Source organism: Zea mays, chromosome 4 (assembly GCF_902167145.1).
Source record: "Zea mays cultivar B73 chromosome 4, Zm-B73-REFERENCE-NAM-5.0, whole genome shotgun sequence".
Taxonomy (NCBI): Eukaryota; Viridiplantae; Streptophyta; class Magnoliopsida; order Poales; family Poaceae; genus Zea; species Zea mays.
This window is the reverse complement of record NC_050099.1, coordinates 13,823,114-13,843,881: the sequence shown is the minus strand read 5'-3', so window position 1 is coordinate 13,843,881 and position 20,768 is coordinate 13,823,114. Positions and strand designations below refer to the sequence as shown.

Below are 20,768 nucleotides of genomic sequence, written 5' to 3'. Positions count from 1 at the left end.
AACAAAAAACAGAACCGCTCCGTTCCAGATTACCAAACACAGAACAGAGCGGCTCCGTTCCTAGAATCAGGGATGGAACGACTCCGTTCTACTTGGCTCCTCAACCAAACACTACCTTAGCGTAATGGATAGTAGAGATAGAAATTAGTAGTATCACAAGAAATAATCCTGTGGGCTCATAGCGGACTGCTATTCAGCATTACGAACTTGCACATTCCATGGAGTATAATCATGATGGTACCAACAATTCTCCATCGGCCTGGGGGGCAAGCTGACGCTTAAGAAGGTGGGAATGTTAGGACCTAAGGGACGAAAATGGTGTTAGCTCCATGACACAGGAGAAACCAGGGGATACTGCAGCATCGAGCAAAGTCAGCAAGGGCTGGACGACGACAAGAGCCATCAGAAGAACGAAGACTGACGACGCAGAGTGAGGCATGTCATCGTCCGCTTGATGATCCGAGTGGGCTGTGTAATAGATGATGGGTTGAGCATCTTACGCGAAAATGATATAGGCATCCCTAGGAATAGTAAGGCTTATGGAATAACCGAATACACTATCAGTATCGCGTTTATCTTCTCTCTGCTGCTCCTTTCCCCTTCCTTGCGACTCCGACTGCGATCGATCACTCCCTATGCGACGGCGTGGCTAACAGCATGACGACCGGATTTCACTTCTTCTCCCTCACCTTATCTTCTCTCGTGGCCTCCCGGGATGCAGGTTGTTGCGGACCAGGCGACCGCGCCCTCCACGTCCGCCGTACCGACTCCTCCCGCGCTTCCTCGCCACGCCGCTGCACCTTGAGGCGAATGGAGGTGACAGTCAACAGACGGAGGTGGAGGGAGAATGGAGAAGGGCATGTCCGGGCGGTGTAGGACAACCCACATCAGTGACCAGATGGCGACGGGACCCGGTGATGAGGTGGCGGAGGTGGAGCGGCGGTGGCTGGAGACAGCGGGACCCGACGGTGGCGAGGCAGAGGCGTGCTGCTCTGGTCGACGGCGGAAGGCGTCGGGACCCAGAGGCGAGGAGGAAGACTGGAAGAGGTGGAGGCTGGCGAGAACCGAAGGGGAGGTAGCTGGGGCGCTGGCCGTGGGAGGGAGGGAGACCGGAGGTGATAAGGATGAAGTAAATGAGCCGCCTGGATGTCGGGTTCAATTTCGATGAAACACAAGGCCTTTTTTTGCTAATCGCCGAGGCTCCGATGACCGAGATTTGTTGGTGACGAGGCGCGATGACGGGCAGGAAACAAACCCATGATTCGTATATATAAGAGATATAAGATCCCATTTGTTTCTTTTCATTTTAAGGAATTGGAATCTTACTAATGGAATAGACTATTTTTTTAGAATATGATATTCCACTATTTTTCAAAGTTATCATATAAGCCTATCTCAAATTCATGATGTGAGAGATGAAGATTGATTCTATAGATTTACATGCTATTTTTCCGATACACAACTTACACTCTTTTACTTACTTCGTTATAACATAAATGTAATATATAATTATCCCTCTCATATAATTTAGAATAATATAGAAATATATTACATATATATATAAACTTAATTAGTTTGGTCTAAATTATAATTATTAAAATAAAATTTAATTCCAAGGATAACGGGGCCTAAGAGATTTCACGTGCTCACTTATGCAGGGCAGATAAACAAATGCAAGCCGATTTCTTCACTGTGATGGCTCAAGTGATCAAAGAAAGATTCCTCTCTCCACTACCTTTTGGATCCGTTCGCATTTTGCACATCGGCCATCTAAATACTCACATATTGAACGCGTGGAATAGCATGACTCATGCTGCCGCCTCTGTTTGCACGGCATGAATTTTCCCTTCATTCACAAACTCGAAGCCATTTCTATTAACTATGATCTCGTAGAAAGTCAAACAACCTGCTCTTCCCTACCGCCTCCGTTTGCACGTCATCTACAGACTACTTTATACTCTCTTTAATTTTCTTATTTGATGTTTGTAATTGTAAATTTGTACTGTTCAGCTTTAAATAATAAATGGAGATACTAATTCGTATGATGTTTCCGTTGCATGATGTATATATATTTATTTTCCTCTAAAACATTCCAAACTCCATGTTTCTCCTGTACAAAGAAATTCCATCATTTTGAAAAAAAAGGAATTCGATTTTTATTCGTTCTAGCAAATTTATCATGCAACACGTCACACTCACACCGACCCTGTTCAGTTCCGTCAACTTCCCCTGAGCACGCGCAAATAAAATTTGACCGAGGGCCTTAACGCAAAGTGGCGGGACATTCTTCTTCGCCCAGCCTAGCCACGTCCATCCCGAGGCAAACGAACAAAGCCACAGCGCACCTCACTTATTACGAACCCCCTCTGTGCCACTGCCCACTGCCACCTGAAATCCCCGCGAACCTATACTTTTCCTTCCCCCGATCCAGGCGGTTCTCTTCCCAGAAGCCAGCCCAGAATGGCGGCATCCGACGCGCTGCAGTCCATCGTTTACAGCCGTGGGTCGCTCCGCCTCCTCGATCAGGTGCGCCTTTTCCTTTCCCTTGTGGTGTGAAGTGGGTATGTGTTGTTTTTGTGGGTTTGATTCCAAGAAAATAGGAGTTCTTGATGGGGTTTTCACTCTGAGTTAGTTTCAATTCGACGCAGAGGAAGCTGCCGCTCGAGATGGAGTACATCGACGTCAAGAGTTCCGCCGATGGCTGGTGAGACGGAGATTCTCTCTTCTCGATTCATCTCTTCGTCCTTGACTGTCATGCGTGCGTGGAGGCGGAGCTCCTCCTACGATAGCGTGCCAGCGTGGGGCAGCTGCCTCAACTATCGCCGGAGCAGAGAACCCACGGGCCACTGCCCCACCCCACCCCACCCCTCTCTTTTCCCCAGCCACCGGTGGCTGCGGCGGCAGCCTAGGCGGCGTTGTCGAGCTGCCGACAGAGGAGGGAGGACTGGACCAGAAAGGTGAAGGCTGTGCCGTGTGTCGATGAGTAGGCCCAGATCCCAATACAAGGTAGCCCAACGGATCAAAGAAAAAGGCCCGTTTAATTTCTCCCTCGATCACCTGGCTCTCTCTGGACGGCTCGGCCCACTGGGCCGTCGTTTTGAGCGTTGCGCCGCGAGCGTCGCCGCTCCAATCCCAGGCGTCTGACACCGCCACTGCTCGTCAGCCGCTATGGCCTAGCGTCCGCAGCCCGGCGTCTAGCTAGCCACAGCGGCATCTTGTGAGTCCACGAGCAGGCCGAATGGCGACATCAATGCCGCAGGCTGCAGCTTGCAGATGATATGGGAGGTGGACTTCTGGCGCTCGGCGCTTTATCTCAGCGTCTTCGCGCTTCTGGTGGAGCAGGAGGCTGGCATGGCATGGGGATGTCGTGTTTGCCTCGTCAAAGCCCAAGACAACTGTCGTGGTTTCCATATAGGTTGTGCCAAAGGATACTCACGCTCGGCGATGCTCTCCCTGTTCGCCGGAGCTCGTGCGGTCGCTCCGGACCACGCGCATTGTGGTAAAATCCAGGGCACTCCCACCAAACTTATTGTCCGCCCCGTGAAGAGCCGAACATCTTTGTAGGTATGTTGTGGCTCCCGTGAACTTTTAGTTATTTGACGAGTGGAAGGGAAAAGGGTAGGGCATGAGAGGAGGGAAGATGGGGGTTTTGGGGTTCTTCTCTACTCAAAAGAATATCTGCACATGTTTGGTGTTGTAATAAATTGTGATAACTAAACCTAGTGGCAGCTACGTGGGGTATTCCAAAAACAATTGTCCCCAAAATAGTAAGAACAAGAGCACCAGTTGAACTAGACATCTTAGACTATCTCCAGCAGCTTACTCATCCACATCACTCATTTCAAACTCCACTCTGTAAATAGTGCAGTTTACATGCAAAACCGTGTTTTGCACGATTTGCTGGCCATAGCCTTAGTACATGTGTTATGACCAACGTCACCTATAGACGTCTGAACCACGCTAATGGTTAGGTCACATGGGCAGTTAGGGGCGAAGTGCCTTAGATACTTTGCATAGGATTATCATTTATTCTTGTTAGGAGGTATTTATAAAAATAAGGATCAGGGTCAAGTAAGCCTCTCTATATAAGGAGAGGGGATGCATCAAACTAATTAAGCAAGGTAATTATCTTGTCTGGTCTCAAGGGTCATTTCTCACGTCTCTCTCTTGCTCGTCTGCTCCCTGTGTGTGACCATGGCTCCTGTCTGCCGTTAGGGGTACACGTCCCGACCATCGATCTCCTGCCTATACAAGCTACACAGCCACAGTAGGATCCCAAATCCTATCAATCTAGTATTGGAGTTGTGGTGACAATGACTGAGAAGCAGACACTGATTCCACCACCATCGGCTGTTGACGCCATCGTGAAAGCCCTAGCGGACATTGCTACGTAGCTTGCCAGTCTCTTCACCCGCATGTCGTCCCTGGAGCACCAGGATGCGTCCTTGTATGCAGGTGCCATGCACCATAGTTTCCCCTATGGTATGATAGGGTACGGAGTGGCGAGTTTCCTGTCCTTCTCCACCATCACAGCAGAGGCAGAAGGCCTTCTTCCCTCTAGATGTTTTTATCATACATGTAGATGGTTTTTTTATACCGAAGACCTTGGTCCTACCTAATTGAAAGCACAAACAAGAGTTAGCTGGGGACACCAGCTTACAGTTTGCAGCATACAGAGCATATCCTCTTCACAACCTCAAAACAACCTCTCAGACCTGTAAATAGTTTATGTTATGCAGGCTTTAATTTTAGCAGTTATTGGAACTCTAAAGATCAAGTAGGACAGGATCCTTTTTATTTGTTTGTTTTAAACTGTTACTTCTTTTGTTCAATTGATTTGTATACATTTCTAATTGATTTGGTGGGGCTTGTGATAACTGTTAATTTTCTTCGTGTTGCTTAAATCTAAAGCAGATTTTGCTGCTTTGTGGTTATCACAGTGGCTTACTTTTGTGTTCAAGTAAAACAGTGGCATTTTTTTTTTGGTAATTTCATCAATAGAGGTGTACAAGGCTATCATATATTCATATTGAATCTGTGATCAGTAGAAATTTCGGTATTCTGGATTGACCTTGATCACACTAGAGAAGAAAAAACAATCACATAATTTCCAGCAATTGTGTTATATGCTCCCATGGTGATAGGCCTACTGCAACCATTGAAATGTAACTAGTTATAAATACCACTGGATAATGCTTGTTTTATACTGACCCCTAAATATTACCCAGGAATGCAATAAGAGACATGGTTGTCCGTGGTGCTCCAGCAATAGCCATAGCAGCGGCACTAGCATTAGCCGTTGAAGTTTCTGATTTAGATTTTATTGGTACGCCTGAAGAAGCAGCTTCTTTTGTTTCAAAGAAATTGGAATACCTTGTATCCAGGTAAGCAAAGTTCAACTATTTTTTTTATTTATGCGTACAATAAGTTTGGTATCTGTTCATGTTATCATTTTGATGAGTAGTATATTTGTAGTCATGCATATGTAACCTAATTATTTGTTTCTGCATCAGCCGACCAACTGCAGTGAACCTATCTGATGCTGCAACAAAGCTCCAAACTTTGGTATCAAAGGCAGCTGAAACTGCAAAAGATTCCAAGTCTATCTTTCAGGTGCTAACCTTGACCCCCCAAAAAACATTCTCTGCTTTCAATTAAAAACAAAAGGATACAGAATAATTATGAATAAACTATGTCTGTGTGAATTTACATTCGTATATAATGTGTCCTGCAACATTGATTTTCTGAATATAAATATGGAATTAACCAACCTGATGAAGTGACTGATTGAGATGATACCAACATGAAACCAGAAATTACTTCTGTTGAATTAACACTTTTTGCAGCCGCCGCACTTCAAATTGTCCCTCAAGGCCTCAAGCTTTTACACTAAACCGTAGAGTAAACCTCATATTATTCGTTCTTCTGAAGTTTGGTTCGAATATTGATACACATACACTGTGCATCTATATGTCATATGTTTGACTACTTAAGTTTGAACCTTTTTACAGCAACTGAAGATAGTTTGTGCTAATTCCAGCTTCACCATGTTATTCTAGAATGATGTGCTGCTTAGATGACTCTCTTTGATGATGAGGGGAAAACTTCTTTGATTTAGGTGGACAAATTGTACCTCTTGCTAACCTGTTATATATTCCCTTTGATCGATAAGGTCTACATTGAGGCCGCAGAGACGATGCTTGTTGATGATGTGGCAGATAATAAAGCTATTGGCTCACATGGAGCTGTATTTCTTCAAAGGCAGCTTGCAAATTCAAAAAAGATATCTGTTCTAACCCATTGTAATACTGGCAGGTAATTTTTAAATCGAGTTGTATCACTTTTTTATCCATGTGTGATGCTCAGATCCTTATGTAGTTTTACTTTATATTGCTTTCTCTCTAATCCAGTCTTGCAACTGCTGGTTATGGAACTGCCCTTGGGGTTATACGCGCTCTTCATTCGGGGGGAGTTTTAGAGAAGGCCTTTTGCACCGAAACTCGTCCATTTAACCAGGTTGATACTCTGTTTGTATTGGCATTGGACTTTTGACTTGGCTTGTCAAATGCCAGCTTTTATTTTGTCTTTGTGGAATTTAGCTACAGCTATTTTACATCGCTGGCATGATATTAAAAGACTAGATTGTTTCAGTCAAAATTCCAATAGCGACAGCGGACAACTGCTTACAACCTTGAACTTCGATTATTGTGATAAAAACATCGAGTGTTGTTTATGGAGATGTAACATGCATGCTGATTTACTGTCAATTTACAGGGATCCAGACTTACAGCTTTCGAGTTAGTTCATGAAAAAATACCTGCAACACTGATAGCAGATTCTGCTGCTGCTGCGTTGATGAAACAAGGGCATGTTCAGGCTGTCATTGTTGGTGCTGATCGAATAGCAGCAAATGGTAAATGTCCACATCATTTCTGTGATCAATGTATAACTAAATATTCCTACTGTTAAATTTGTTTCCTTTATGAAATTTCAAGGTGACACAGCCAACAAGATTGGCACATACAACCTCGCCATCTCCGCGAAGCATCATAGTGTCCAGTTCTATGTGTCAGCGCCGGTAACTTCCATTGATCTCTCCCTCCCATCTGGGGATGAGATAGTCATAGAAGAAAGATCACCAAAGGAGTTGCTGAACTCTGAAGGTGGTCTGGGAAAGCAAGTTGCTGCATCCGGTATATCAGTCTGGAACCCAGCTTTCGATGTTACTCCAGCAAATCTGATCACTGCAATCATAACAGAAAAGGTATCTTCTCTCCCCTTCTCGAATGTTTCTTTATATGATCAGCAATTTTGCAGAGAACATTGTTGATATGTTTTGGGCTGACTAGGGGTTTTTTGATTGATTTGTAGGGTGTGATCACAAAAACTGATGCTGATGGATCTTTCGACATCAAAGGATTCCTTCTGCCCGCAAAATAATACTCTAGCGTGGCTTCCATTCTGAATGACAAATGTCTGGATCGACACTGTTGTATTCTGTTTTCTCTATTATACACAATAATAAAGTCATGTCCTCATAGGATTTTGGTGTAAGTTTTATGGATAGGAGATCGACGCTAGGGTGTGTACCCATAGCGGCGCGTATGAGCCGTGTTTTCACACGAGTGGGCAAGTGAAAAAGAGATGTGGGAGATGACCTCTGAGGCTAGGGATGTTTTGTTTCTAGAGACTAATTTTTTAGTCTCTTTATTTTATTTTATTTTAGTTCCTAAATTGCTAAATATGGAAACTAAAATAGAGTTTTAGTTTTCGTGTTTGATAATTTAGGGGCTAAAAAAAATAAAATAAAATGGAAGGATTAAAATTAGTCTCTAGAAATTAAACCCCCCCTAAGCAAGATGATTGTCTTGCTTGCTTTCAAAATAATACATTATCTCTATATTTATAGTCCCTAGAGGATTTGACTTTCAAGCGAACTAGACTAGAAATCCTTATAGATTTGAACTCTCTTTTTTCTAATAACTCAAAACTATGTTCTAATCAACTCAATCTTATCTCCAAGCAATTTCCTTTTCTAATCTGGACTCATGCATTACAATCCCTTAGATATCTCTTATGTTAGGTCGGATTTGTTGAGGCACCTTACTGTTTTAGTCCTTGGAGCCCCTTCATGCCATGGGGCACCTCGCTCCTTAGCACCCGAGCCACTCGCGTTTTGGCCCCCAAGACTCCTCTGGTCACTTCTAGCCCTAGCCTTTGGGATGCCTTTTGCCTTGGCCCCTGGTGCGGTCTCTAACCTCGATCCTTAGGGCTTCCCATACATTGGCCTCTCACTTTGATGCACATAGGAGATACTGTCTATAGGTCATAACATGTCTCCTCACCTATTTGAACAACTTGTCCTTGAGCTGAATATTAGGGTAGAGGTCCTTCAATTGTTGAAGTGGCTCACAAGTGGTGTCATCATTAGGTAGTAACTTAACAAGGATATGTCAGGTGCACTGGCGTAGTTGGGCATGCAACACATGCTCTAACTTGGGCATGTCGACCATCCTATATGGGTGACGGGCGACAGAATCATGAAGAGGGGGTTCCACATAATGGCTTAAGCAACGCCATGTGGAATATTGTCGGCGTTTCGACCCCGGGGGGTCCCTAGACCGACGAGTAAATTGTCGCTGCGTGTCCCAGCCCAGATGGGTCGGCGTGAGACGGAACACAAGGGGGAACAATAAGGGGAACCGCGGCTCGTGTTGTCCTGCGCCCAGGGCGGATGCGCTTGCAGTAGGGGGTTACAAGTGCTCGCGAGGGAGTGGGAGAGAGAGAGAGAGAGACTACCCGTCAGCCCGTCCTCTCGCGTGGCCACCTTCTCGTACGAGGGCCCTGGACCTTCCTTTTATAGATGTAAGGAGAGGGCCCAGGTGTACAATGGGGAGTGTAGCAATGTGCTAACGTGTCTAGCAGAGAGGAGCCAGAGCCTTATGTACATGTCGACGTGGCTGTTGGAGAGGTGTTGGCGCCCTGTTCATGTGATGTCGTGGGCGTCGGAGTAGCGCTTAAACCCTGTAGAAGCACAGCCGTCGGGGCTGTCGGGTCCTTGCTGACGTCTCCTTGCTTCCGTAAGGGGCTGAGGACCGCCGTCGTCATGGAGCACGCGGGGTGCCATCATTACTTGTTTACCGGGGCGAGCCAGATAGGACGCCGGTCTTGTTCCCCGTAGCCTGGGCTAGCTAGGGGTAGGGTAATGATGTACCCCCTGCGGCGTGGTCGGTCCGAGTCCGAGGTCGGGCGAGGCGGTGACTCCTCCGAGGTCGAGGCTGAGTCCGAGCCCTGGGGTCGGGCGAGGCGGAGACCGTCTTCCGAGGTCGAGGTGGAGTCCGAGCCCTGGGGTCAGGCGAGGCGGAGACCGTCTTCCGAGGTCGAGGTTGAGTTCGAGCCCTAGGGTCGGGCGAGGCGGAGACCGTCTTCCGAGGTCGAGGTTGAGTCCGAGCCCTGGGGTCGGGCGAGGCGGAGACCGTCGTCCGAGGTCGAGGTTGAGTCCGAGCCCTGGGGTCGGGCGAGGCGGAGACCGTCTTCCGAGGTCGAAGTTGAGTCCGAGCCCTGAGGTCGGGCGAGGCGGAGACCGTCATCCGAGGTCGAGGTTGAGTCCGAGCCCTGGGGTCGAGCGAGGCAGAGCTTCCTATGGCGCCTGAGGCTGGACTTGGCTGCTGTCAGCCTCACCCTGGCGGGTGGCACAGCAGTCGGAGCAGGGCAGACGGCGCTGCTTTCCTGTCAGGTCAGTCAGTGGAGGGGCGAAGTGACTGTGGTCACTTCGGCCCTGTCGACTGCGGAATGCGCGTCAGGATAAGGTGTCAGGCGATCCTTGCATTGAATGCTCCTGCGATCCGGTCGGTTGGCGAGGCGATCTGGCCAAAGTCGCTTCTCTGTGAAGCCTGTCCGAGCTGGGCCTCGGGCGAGTCGAGGGTGCGCCTGTTGCTTGAGGGGGCCCTCGGGCGAGGCGTGAATCCACGTGGGTCTGCTGCTCCTGCCCGAGGCTGGGCTCGGGCGAGGCGAGATCGCGTCCCTTGAGTGGGTGGAGCTTTGACCTGTATTGCGCCCATCAGGCCTTTGCAGCTTTGTGCTGATGGTGGTTACCAGCCGAGTTTAGGAGTCTTGGGGGTACCCCTAATTATGGTCCCCGACAGTAGCCCCCGAGCCTCAAAGGGAGTGTTGGTACTCGCTTGGAGGCTTTTGTCGCACTTTTTTGCAAGGGGACCGCCCTTTCTCGGTTGCATTTCGTTCCGGTGGGTGCGTGCGAGCGCACCCGCCGGGTGTAGCCCCCGAGGCCTCGGAGGAGTGGTTTGACTCCTCCGAGGTCTTAGTGTCTTTCGTGACGCCTAGGCCGGTCTGGTTGTTCCCTCATGCGAACTGGTCGTAGCCCGGGTGCATAGTCAGGTTCCGAGTTCTCGGGCTGGTATGTTGACGCTGTCAACGGTTTGGCCGGAGCCGGGTTTGCGAGAGCAGCCCCTGAGCCTCCGCACAGAGCGAGAGGACGGTCAAGGACTGACTCGGCTTTTTTCATACGCCCCTTCGTCGCCTTTCCGCAAGGAGGAGGGGGGAAAGCGCCATGTTGCCCTCGGAGGGCGCCGAACATGGTGTCTCCAGTGAGTTGCTAACGGGTGATCCGAGTGGACGCCCGTGCCTCGTTGATAAGGGTCGGCTAGTGGCCCAGAGGCACGCTCCAAAAGTACCTGCAGGTGTTTTGCCGGACCCGGTCCCGTTTGATAGGGTCCGAGGGCTCGATGCCTCCCTCTGATGGGATTCCGTTACAGAATCGCTCCTGCTGGTCTCAGAAATGTCCTAGGGTACCTCGGGAGCGTAGCCAGAGCCTCGGCCATGTATCAGACGTACCAAGAGTCATCCCTCGCTCTGCGTGTTCTGAGGTGGCTGTCGAACCCTTCGGGGGGTCAACCTTCGAACCCCTGATCAGTAGTGGGCGCGGAGCCCGAGTGGCCTGAGGCGGCTGTCGAACCCTTCCGAGGGGCCAACCTTCGAACCTCTGACCAGTAGTGGGCGTGGAGCCCGAGTGCTCTGAGGCGGCTGTCAAACCCTTCCGAGGGGCCAGCCTTCGAACCCCTGATCAGTAGGAGGGCTCGGGGCCCGCTTCCTTCGCGGAGAAGGATCCCTTTCGGAGTATCCCCTTTCCCGGTCCCTGTAGCAAGAGAGAGAAAGGGGAAGAGGAAAAGGATACGAAATTGAACGATGTGGCACACCTTTTTTGACGCGGTCATCATGGCGGAGGTGAAGCGTCGCCCGCTTCGCCTGCCAAAGGTGTCGCCTGCCCTGCCGCGGAGTTAATGCGATGGGACGAGTGGTTCACGGGGCAGCCGTTGCGTGAGCTGTTCGAGGAACGGAACACGGGCACGTCGTCTCCACGCCGCGGGAGAGGGCTCTCCTGCTGCTTCCGTGAGCCTGTAGACGATTTGACCGCCGCTTCCGCTCGCCTGCTGCCACCATTACTGCCGGCCCACTTTTGGCCATATCGATGTCACGCCTTCGCGGCTGACTGATCCGTGACCGATGCGCCTGGTTGGCACTGCTGGGCCATGCGTAGGGTTGCCTCGAGTCGCGGCACCGGTTCCACAGTCGAGGAAGCACGACATTGGCGTAAGTGGCGGTGCAGCTTTTCGCACGTAGTAACCGGCACACCGGTTATATGACGTGTGGGCCTGGGACTCCATGCTGGATGCGTCAAAGTCGAAGGGGTGCATCCTCTTGGTGCAGTTGCATGCCGCCTGCATGGTGGTCCGCCCTTTCACCCACTGGTTTAGGCGAAGACAGAGGAGTGCCCGTAACCGTTGGGCGGTTACATGCTCCGCGCGTGGCGGTTTGGCTTCTTCTGTCCTGTCCAGCTTGCACGACGCGTGGGACCCAGCCCTCGTGTCATAGGGGGAGGACCTTTGAGCGCGTTGGTGAAGACTTAGTCCGCGACGCCTGAGGACGCGAGCGAGGAGAGTCGCCTTTAAAAAGGGATCGACCTCCTGGGTGGTGGCCATGCCTTCGCACTCTCCTCATGTATTGCACCCTTCCGCCTTCCGAGCCCCCGGATGGGGATCGCCCGTGTTGCTTTCGTCTCGCTGTTGTTGGAGGAGCACAACTTCACGGAAGTTGGTACCTTTCAGCCATCGCTCAGCTTCAAGGATTTTCATCAGGCAGCCCGGCTACATCCCCTCACCAATGGTCACCCAAGACGGTGACCACCAGTTCGATGGTGGGGAGAAGCAAGCCGGGCTGCGACCTCTGCCCCGCCCTCAGCTTCAAGGATCTTCATCATCCTTGCTGGGGAGGAGGGCGAGGCGAGCCGGGGCCTGCCTTCGTGTGGGCTGGCGTCCCGCTTCTTCCTTCGGCTTCTGGGGGTGGAAACCATCCTCCAGCTCTGCGGAGGAGGCATCCTCCAGCCATGCCGGGGAAGGTGAACTGCTGCTGCCCAGCCTGGGTGCAACATTCCGTCCTCTGTCCGGGTGACGGTGGCCAGCTGCACCGGGGGGTCTCACAACTCGTCGTACGCCGTGAGGGCGGTACTCGTGTTCTGGGGTGGTTCCATTCTCGTTTTCGTGGCGAGGATGAGAGTGAGGACCTGCCGGTGCGCTTTGGGGCGACCGGCGCCCACTGGTGTGGTGTTGGTGGGCAGGTGGACGCCGCCGCCAGTGCTGAGGTGGTGGCAGCTGGAGAAAGCTTCTCCGCCAATGAGACCAGCAGCGCCACCCGCGGACCGACCCCTGGCTCTTTGGCTTTAATGTCTGGTTCTCGTCCCTCGAGTGGGGATGTGAACGAGAGCCATCCAGCGGTAGCGTCCGCCCTGGGACCATCGCTACTGCTGCAGAGGTTGCCGGCAAGCCACCCGGAGCTTGTCGTCCCGCAGGCTCTCCGATGTGGAGGTTGTTCATACCCGCGGGAGCGGAACCGGAGTTCCGTTTGTAATGGCACCTTGAGTGCCGGTGTCTGTTCATTGTGGCTGTCGGGGCCTGAACATCTAGGTATTTGAGTGCAATACCGTGTTTCTTCCTTATTTCGAGCACCGGGACTCGCCTGTCGGCTAGCTAGACCGCTTAACCAAGTGTGAGTTGCCCTGTGCGGAAGGTGACGAGTGAGGTATCCGTATCCCGGAGGCGTAGGAGTCCCTCGGCTCGGTCGGCCTTGCCACCCAAGGCTTCTCTTGCTTAGTTAAAGAGAACCCTCGGCTGCTCTGCGATGAGTCGGAGCCGGAGGCAGCGGTGTGAGCGTGGACAGAGGCGGAGTCGGCTAGATAAGAAAACTTCGTCGGCCGGAGCCTGACCGGGTCGTCCACTGGCGAGACCAACCCTGGAGTCAGGCTGCCGAGGCCATGAGCAGGGCTGATGTCCTCAGGGGTCAGCTGGCTGAGGCTACGGAGCGGCTGATCAAGCCGTTTGCTCGGGCCGGGTTCCTGGAGGAGACCCTGGCGGCAATGGCCCAGGGGCGGTGCTGACATCTTCCTTCGAGGTGGAGATCCTCCGACCGTATTGCCGTCCAAGGCCGGGTCGGATTCTGCCAAAGGTGGAGTCGACGCCGAGGGTGCTGCTGCTCCCTCTACTGATGTCTGAACCTACACGAACAGTCTATCTGTAGTGTGCGTATGTTTTTAGCGGCCACCGAGGCCCAAACATATCGTTGTCGTGTTGTAAAGCTGCGTTTCTTTTCCCCTCGTTTCGAGTATCAGGACTTGTTTGTCGGTAGCAGAATCGCTCATCCGAGCGAGAGTTACTTTTCACGGAAGGTGATGAGTGAGGTATCCGTATCCCGGAGGCGTAGGAGTTCCTCGGCTCGGTCGGCCTTGCCGCTTACGTGTACTCTTACTCGTCCGCTGGATTCTGTTATCGATATAGTCGAGAAGGCACGAAAAATCGTTTCGGCAGAAAAGTTTTCGAGCATTAAGACTTGTTCGGCAGTAGAATCGCTTATCCGAGCGTGAGTTACTTATCGCAGAAGGTGATGAGTGAGGTATCCGTATCCCGGAGGCGTAGGAGTCCCTCGGCTCGATCGGCCTTGCCGCTTACGTGTACTCCGTCGTTTTCAGGATCCCACTATCGAAGTAGTAAAAAAGCGCGAAAGATGTTCCGGCAGAAAGACTTTTTCGGAGGAAAATTTTGACGCAGAGGGGGTTCCCCCCTTCTAGCCCCTGAGGGAGGGTCGGGCTTTGCCGAGGCAAGGCTGACCCTTCCTTGATGGTTAGACTTTGTTTGTGTATGTAAAGAGAACGAGGCATATGAACGACTTGAAAACATCTTAAGGGTAAAAGCGACGTAGCTGTCGGATGTTCCAAGCGTTGCTGTAGACCTCACCTTGACTGTTGGCCAGCTTGTATGTTCCGGGCTTCAAAATCTTGGCGATGATGAAGGGCCCTTCCCAGGGAGGCATGAGCTTGTGGCGCCCTTGGGCGTCTTGTCGTAGCCGAAGCACCAAGTCGCCCACCTGGAGGTCTCGGGACCGAACCCCTCGGGCGTGGTAGCGTCGCAGAGACTGCTGATACCGTGTCGAGTGTAGTAAGGCCATGTCCCGAGCCTCTTCCAGCTGGTCTAGTGAGTCTTCTCGGTTGGTCTGGTTGCTTCGATCGTCGTACGCCCTTGTCCTCGGGGAGCCGTATTCTAAGTCTACGGGCAAGATAGCCTCGACCCCATAGACTAGAAAGAACGGCGTGAAGCCCGTGGCTCAGCTTGGCGTCGTCCTCAAACTCCAGACCACCGAGGGGAGTTCCTTCATCCATCGCCTGCCGAACTTGTTGAGGTCGTTGTAGATCCTCGACTTGAGTCCCTGTAGAATCATGCCGTTGGCACGCTCTACCTACCCATTCGTCATGGGGTGAGCTATGACGGCCCAGTCTACCCGGATGTGGTGGTCCTCGCAGAAGTCCAGGAACTTCCTGCCAGTGAACTGGGTGCCGTTGTCGGTGATGATGGAGTTCGGGACCCCAAAGCGATGGATGATGTTGGTGAAGAACACCACCGCCTGTTCGGATCTGATGTTGTTTAGGGGTCGGACCTCAATCCACTTGGAGAATTTGTCGATAGCGACCAGCAGGTGCGTGAAGCCCCCGGGTGCCTTCTGCAAGGGACCGACGAGGTCCAGACCCCACACAGCAAATGACCAGGTGATGGGTATTGTTTGTAAAGCCTGAGCGGGCAGGTGCGTCTGTCTTGCGTAGAATTGACACCCTTGGCAGGTGCATACAATTCTAGTGGCGTCGGCCACCGTGGTTGGCCAGTAGAAACCTTGTCGGAAGGCGTTTCCAACGAGGGCCCGAGGTGCTGCGTGATGACCGCAAGCCCCCAAGTGTATTTCTTGCAATAGCTCCTGACCTTCGGCGATGGGTATGCATCGCTGGAGGATGCCTGAGGGGCTGCGGTGGTAGAGCTCCTTTCCGTCACCCAGCAAGACGAACGACTTGGCGCGCCGCGCCTGTCGCCGAGCTTCGGCCCTGTCGAGGGGTAGCTCTCCTCGGTGGAGATATTGCAGGTGCGGGGTCTGCCAGTTTCGATTAGGCGTGACCCCATTCCGCTCTTCCTCGACGCGCAGTGCCTCACCCTCGGCGGCCGAGGGTGCCTCGGGCTGAGTCGAGGGCGCCTCGGGCAGAGCCGAGGCCTTCTCGGGCTCGGGCGTGTCGTCGGTCTTGGCGGAGGGTTGATGTAGGTCTCGGGAGAAGACGTCTGGGGGAACCGTTGTCCGCCCCGAGGCTATTTTAGCCAGCTCGTCCGCAGTCTCGTTGTATCGTCGAGCGACGTGGTTGAGCTCGAGCCCATAGAACTTGTCCTCCAGGCACCGAACTTCGTCGCAATAGGCTTCCATCTTCGGGTCGCGGCAATGGGAGTTCTTCATGACTTGGTCGATGACGAGCTGCGAGTCGCCACGAGCGTCAAGGCGCCGAACCCCTAGCTCGATGGCGATGCGCAACCCATTAACGAGAGTCTCGTACTCGGCCACGTTGTTGGACGCCGGGAAATGGAGGCGCAACACGTAGCGGAGGTGCTTCCCGAGGGGTGAGATGAAGAGCAGGCCCACGCCCGCTCCTGTTTTCATCAGCGATCCGTCGAAAAACATGGTCCAGAGTTCCGGTTGGATCGGAGCTGCTGGAAGCTGGGTGTCGACCCATTCAGCCACGAAGTCCGCCAAGACTTGGGACTTGATGGCCTTCCGAGGGGCGAACGAGATTGTCTCGCCCATGATTTCCACTGCCCAATTTGCGATCCTACCCGAGGCCTCTCGACACTGGATGATCTCCCCCAGGGGGAAGGATGACACCACAGTCACCGGATGAGACTCGAAGTAGTGTCGCAACTTTCGCCGTGTCAGAATTACCACGTACAGTAGCTTCTGAATTTGCGGGTAGCGGATTTTGGTCTCGGACAGTACCTCACTGATGAAGTAGACCGGCCTCTGGACGGGCAATGCATGCCCTTCTTCTCGTCTCTTGACTACGATCGCGCCGATGACCACCTGAGTGGTTGCGGCTACGTAGATCAAGAGGGCTTCTCCGGCAGCGGGGGGCACTAGGATGGGCGCGCTTGTAAGGAGCGCCTTTAGGTTCCCGAGGGCTTCCTCAGTCTCGGGGGTCCAAGTGAAACGCTCGGTCTTCCTTAAGAGGCGGTACATGGGTAGGCCTCTTTCGCCGAGGCGCGAGATGAAGCGGCTCAGAGCCGCAAGGCATCCCATGACCCTCTATACCCCTTTCAAGTCCTTGATGGGCCCCATGTTGGTGATGGCCGCGATTTTCTCCGGGTTGGCCTCGATGCCCCGCTCGGAGATGATGAACCCCAGGAGCATGCCTCGGGGGACTCCAAAGACACACTTCTCGGGATTGAGTTTTACGCCTCTCGCCTTGAGACACTTGAATGTCGTTTCAAGGTCAGAGAGGAGGTCAGAGGCTTTCCTCGTCTTGACTACGATGTCATCGACGTAAGCCTCGACCGTTCGGCCAATGTGCTCTCCGAACACGTGGTTCATGCACCTTTGGTATGTCGCGCCTGCATTCCTCAAACCAAATGGCATAGTAATGTAGCAGTACATGCCAAAAGGTGTGATGAAATAAGTCGCGAGCTGGTCGGACTCTTTCATCCTGATTTGGTGATACCCTGAGTAGGCATCGAGGAACGATAGGGTTTCACACCCAGCAGTGGAATCCACGATTTGATCGATGCGAGGCAGAGAGTAGGGAACTTTCAGACATGCTTTGTTTAGACCAGTGTAGTCTACACACATCCACCATTTCCCACCTTTCTTTTTCACAAGCACAGGGTTGGCTAGCCATTCGGGATGGAATACCTCTTTGATGAACCCTACAGCCATCAGCTTGTGGATCTCCTCGCCTATGGCTCTGCGCTTTTCTTCGTCGAATCGGCGCAGAGGCTACTTCACGGGTCGGGCTTCAGCTCGGATATCCAGCAAGTGCTCGGCGACATCCCTCGGTATGCCAGGCATGTCCGAGGGACTCCACGCAAAAACCTCGGCGTTCGCGCGGAGAAAGTCGACGAGCACTGCTTCCTATTTGGGGTCGAGCTCGGAGCCGATCCGGACCTGCTTGGAAGCGTCGTTGCTGGGGTCGAGAGGGACGGACTTGACCGCCTCAGCTGGCTCGAAGTTGCCGGCATGGCGCTTCGCATCCGGCACTTCCTTGGAGAGGCTCTCCAGGTCAGCGATGAGGGCCTCGGATTCGGCGAGGGCCTCAGCGTACTCCACGCACTCCACGTCACATTCGTACGCGTGTCGGTACGTGGATCCGACGGTGATGACCCCGTTGGGGCCCGACATCTTGAGCTTGAGGTAAGTGTAGTTCGGGACGACCATGAACTTGGCGTAGCATGGTCTCCCCAGCACTGCGTGGTAGGTTCCTTGGAACCCGACCACCTGGAACGTGAGGGTTTCCTTTCGGAAGTTGGAGGGAGTCCCGAAGCAGACGGGCAGATCGAGTTGCCCAAGGGGTTGGACGCGCTTCCCGGGGATGATCCCGTGAAAGGGCGCCGCGCCGGCCCGGATCGCGGACAGATCGATCTGCAAGAGCCCGAGGGTCTCGGCGTAGATGATGTTGAGGCTGCTGCCTCCGTCCATGAGGACCTTGGTAAGCCTGACGTTGCCGATGACGGGATCGACAACGAGCGGGTACTTCCCCAGGCTCGGCACGCGGTCGGGGTGGTCGCCTTGGTCGAAGGTGATGGGCTTGTCGGACTAGTATAGGTAGACTGGCGCCGCCACCTTCACCGAGCAGACCTCCCGGCGCTCTTGCTTGCGGTGCCGAGCCGAGTCGTTCGCCACTTGCCCACCGTAGATCATGAAGCAGTCGTGGACCTCAGGGAACTCCTCTGCCTTGTGGCCCTCCTTCTTGTCGTTGTCGTGGGCTCTGCCACCTTCCGCCGGTGGCCTGGCCTTGTGGAAGTAGCGCCGAAGCATGACGCACTCCTCAAGGGTGTGCTTGACGGGACCCTGATGATAGGGGCACGACTCCTTGAGCATCTTGTCGAACAGGTTGGCGCCTCTGGGAGGCTTCCGAGGGTTCCTGTGCTCGGCGGCGGCGACAAGGTCTGCGTCGGCGGCGTCGCGTTTCGCTTGCGACTTCTTCTTGCCCTTCTTCTTGGTGCCGCGCTGAGCGGACGCCTCGGGGACGTCTTCTTGCTGGTGCCCCTGAGGTTGCTTGTCCTTCCGGAAGATGGCCTCGACCGCCTCCTGACCAGAGGCGAATTTGGTGGCGATGTCCATCAGCTCGCTCGCCCTGGTGGGAGTCTTGCGACCCAGCTTGCTCACCAGGTCGCGGCAAGTGGTGCCGACGAGGAACGCGCCGATGACATCTGAGTCAGTGATGTTGGGCAGCTCAGTGCGCTGCTTTGAAAATCACCGGATATAGTCCCGCAAGGATTCTCCCGGTTGCTGGCGGCAGCTTCGGAGATCCCAGGAGTTCTCAGGGCGCACGTATGTGCCCTGGAAGTTGTCGGTGAAGGCTTTGACCAGGTCGTCCCAGTTGGAGATCTGCGCAGGAGGCAGATGCTCCAGCCAGGCCTGGGCAGAGTCGGAGAGGAACAGGGGGAGGTTGCGGATGATGAGGTTGCCATTGTTCGTTCCACCTAGCTGGCAGGCCAGCCGGTAGTCCGCGAGCCACAGTTCCGGCCTTGTTTCCCCCGAGTACTTGGTGATGGTAGTCGGGGTTCAGAACCGGGTCGGGAACGGCGCCCGTCGTATGGCCCGGCCGAAAGCCTGCAGACCGGGTGGTTCGGGCGAAGGGCTCTGATCCTCCCCGCTGTCGTAGCGTCCCCCACGCCTGGGGTGGTAGCCTCGGCGCATCTTCTCGTCGAGGTGGGCTTGACGGTCGCGGCGGTGGTGCTCGTTGCCGAGGCGACCCGGGGCCACAGGCGCTGTGTCCCGCGTGCGCCCGGTGTGGACCGAGGCTTCTCGCATGAATCGGGAAGTCGCGGCGCGATGCTCCGGGGGGTACCCTTGCCTTCGGGAGACAGTGCTTTCGGCCCGTCGGACCGCGGCATCCTCCAGGAGATTCATGAGCTCTCCCTGGATACGCCGCCCCTCGGTGGTGGATGGTTCCGGCATCGCTTGGAGTAGTATTGCTGCTGCAGCCAGGTTCTGGCTGACCCCACTGGAAGCCAGGGGCAGCCTTGCCCTGGCATCATCGGCGATGTGGTGCTGGACGTCCTGGGCCAGATGACGCGCTTCTCTGGCCGGTGCTCGGCCTGCCCACTCCTGCCCGATATTCTGCCGGAGCTGCACAAGTTGTCCTGCTTCCTCGTCGAGCCTGGCCTGCATCTCGCGGATTTGCTCGAGCTGTGCGTCCTAACCCCCCGCAGGGACTGGGACCACAGCTAGCTCCCGAAGGATGTCAACGCGAGGCGCAGGCCTAGGGGGATCGCCGTCCTCCGGCATACCAAGATGGTTGCCTTCGTCGAGACCCCCTAGATCGACATGGAAACATTCCCGACTTGGGCCACAGTCCTCGTCGTCAAGGCTGTGGCCATCATCGGAGCTATCGGAGAGACAGTAGTCACATGCGGCCATGAAGTCCCGCATGGCACTGGGGTTACTGAGCCCAGAGAAATCCCAACCAGAGTCGGGCTCGTCATCTTCCTCGGAACCCGGGGGCCCGTAGGTCAAGACGGCCGTCAGTCGGTCCCAGGTTGACCACATATGGTACCCCGGAAGGTTATGATATGCCTTTATGAAAGCGTCCACCGAAGCGGGGTCGCTTAGTGGGTCGAAGCTGAATCTAAAAGACACAAGATGGAAAACGGACGGTACCTCTTGATCGACGGATGGTGACGAAGTCGCATCGGGGACGGACTGCACCGTTATCTCAGTATAAGGCTAACGCCCAGCAAGTCCTTCGCGAGCGTGCTGGCGTCGTCCGTCTGCTTGGGGTTGTCGTGTTGCGGGGAAACGACGCTCGTCTTCGTCTCAGACGTATCCCCCGCTGGGGCGCCAGCGTCGTCGACTCGCTCGACAGCCAACGAGGTGCCGCCTCCTGCTTGGCCATGGTTGCCCCACCTTCTCCTCCATCGGCGGGGAAGGTGACGGGACAGACCCGGATGCTGCTCTTCTGCCACGCGGGGAAGACGTCGTCGATTCCGCCACCGGCGGGCGGACTGAAGGCTGCCATTGTCGTTGTCGCGCGGCGGAGGAAGGAGTACCATGTCGTAGCTGCCGTCGAGGGACATGAACTCGAGACTCCTGAAATGGAGCATCGTCCCGGGCTGGAGAGGTTGCTGGAGACTACCCATCTGGAGCTTGACGGGAAGCTGTTCGTCAACATGCAGCAGGCCCCT

At 53.8% G+C, this 20,768-nt stretch overlaps 2 protein-coding genes across 3 annotated transcripts; one reads left to right on the top strand and one right to left on the bottom strand.

Annotated features, from left to right (window-relative positions):
- Positions 1–496: 496 nt before the first annotated feature.
- On the bottom strand, positions 497–1,305 carry LOC118476879 (uncharacterized). Of its 2 annotated transcripts, none has more exons than XM_035967194.1 (2): positions 887–1,305; positions 497–800 (listed from the first exon to the last, which is right to left on the bottom strand). In XM_035967194.1, exons 1-2 carry the CDS (start codon positions 1,289–1,291, stop codon positions 672–674), a joined length of 534 nt encoding a protein of 177 aa, XP_035823087.1. In that variant the 5' UTR covers positions 1,292–1,305; the 3' UTR covers positions 497–671. The 2 variants fall into 2 exon arrangements, with proteins under 2 accessions (XP_035823087.1, XP_035823088.1); XM_035967195.1 differs by having other exon boundaries at positions 497–794.
- A 1,012-nt stretch (positions 1,306–2,317) lies between these two features.
- IDI2 (Methylthioribose-1-phosphate isomerase) lies at positions 2,318–7,914 on the top strand. The gene is made up of 9 exons (NM_001111805.2): positions 2,318–2,526; positions 2,649–2,704; positions 5,229–5,384; positions 5,514–5,613; positions 6,173–6,315; positions 6,411–6,516; positions 6,775–6,913; positions 6,996–7,264; positions 7,372–7,914. Exons 1-9 carry the CDS (start codon positions 2,461–2,463, stop codon positions 7,438–7,440), a joined length of 1,104 nt encoding a protein of 367 aa, NP_001105275.2. The 5' UTR covers positions 2,318–2,460; the 3' UTR covers positions 7,441–7,914.
- Positions 7,915–20,768: the final 12,854 nt, after the last annotated feature.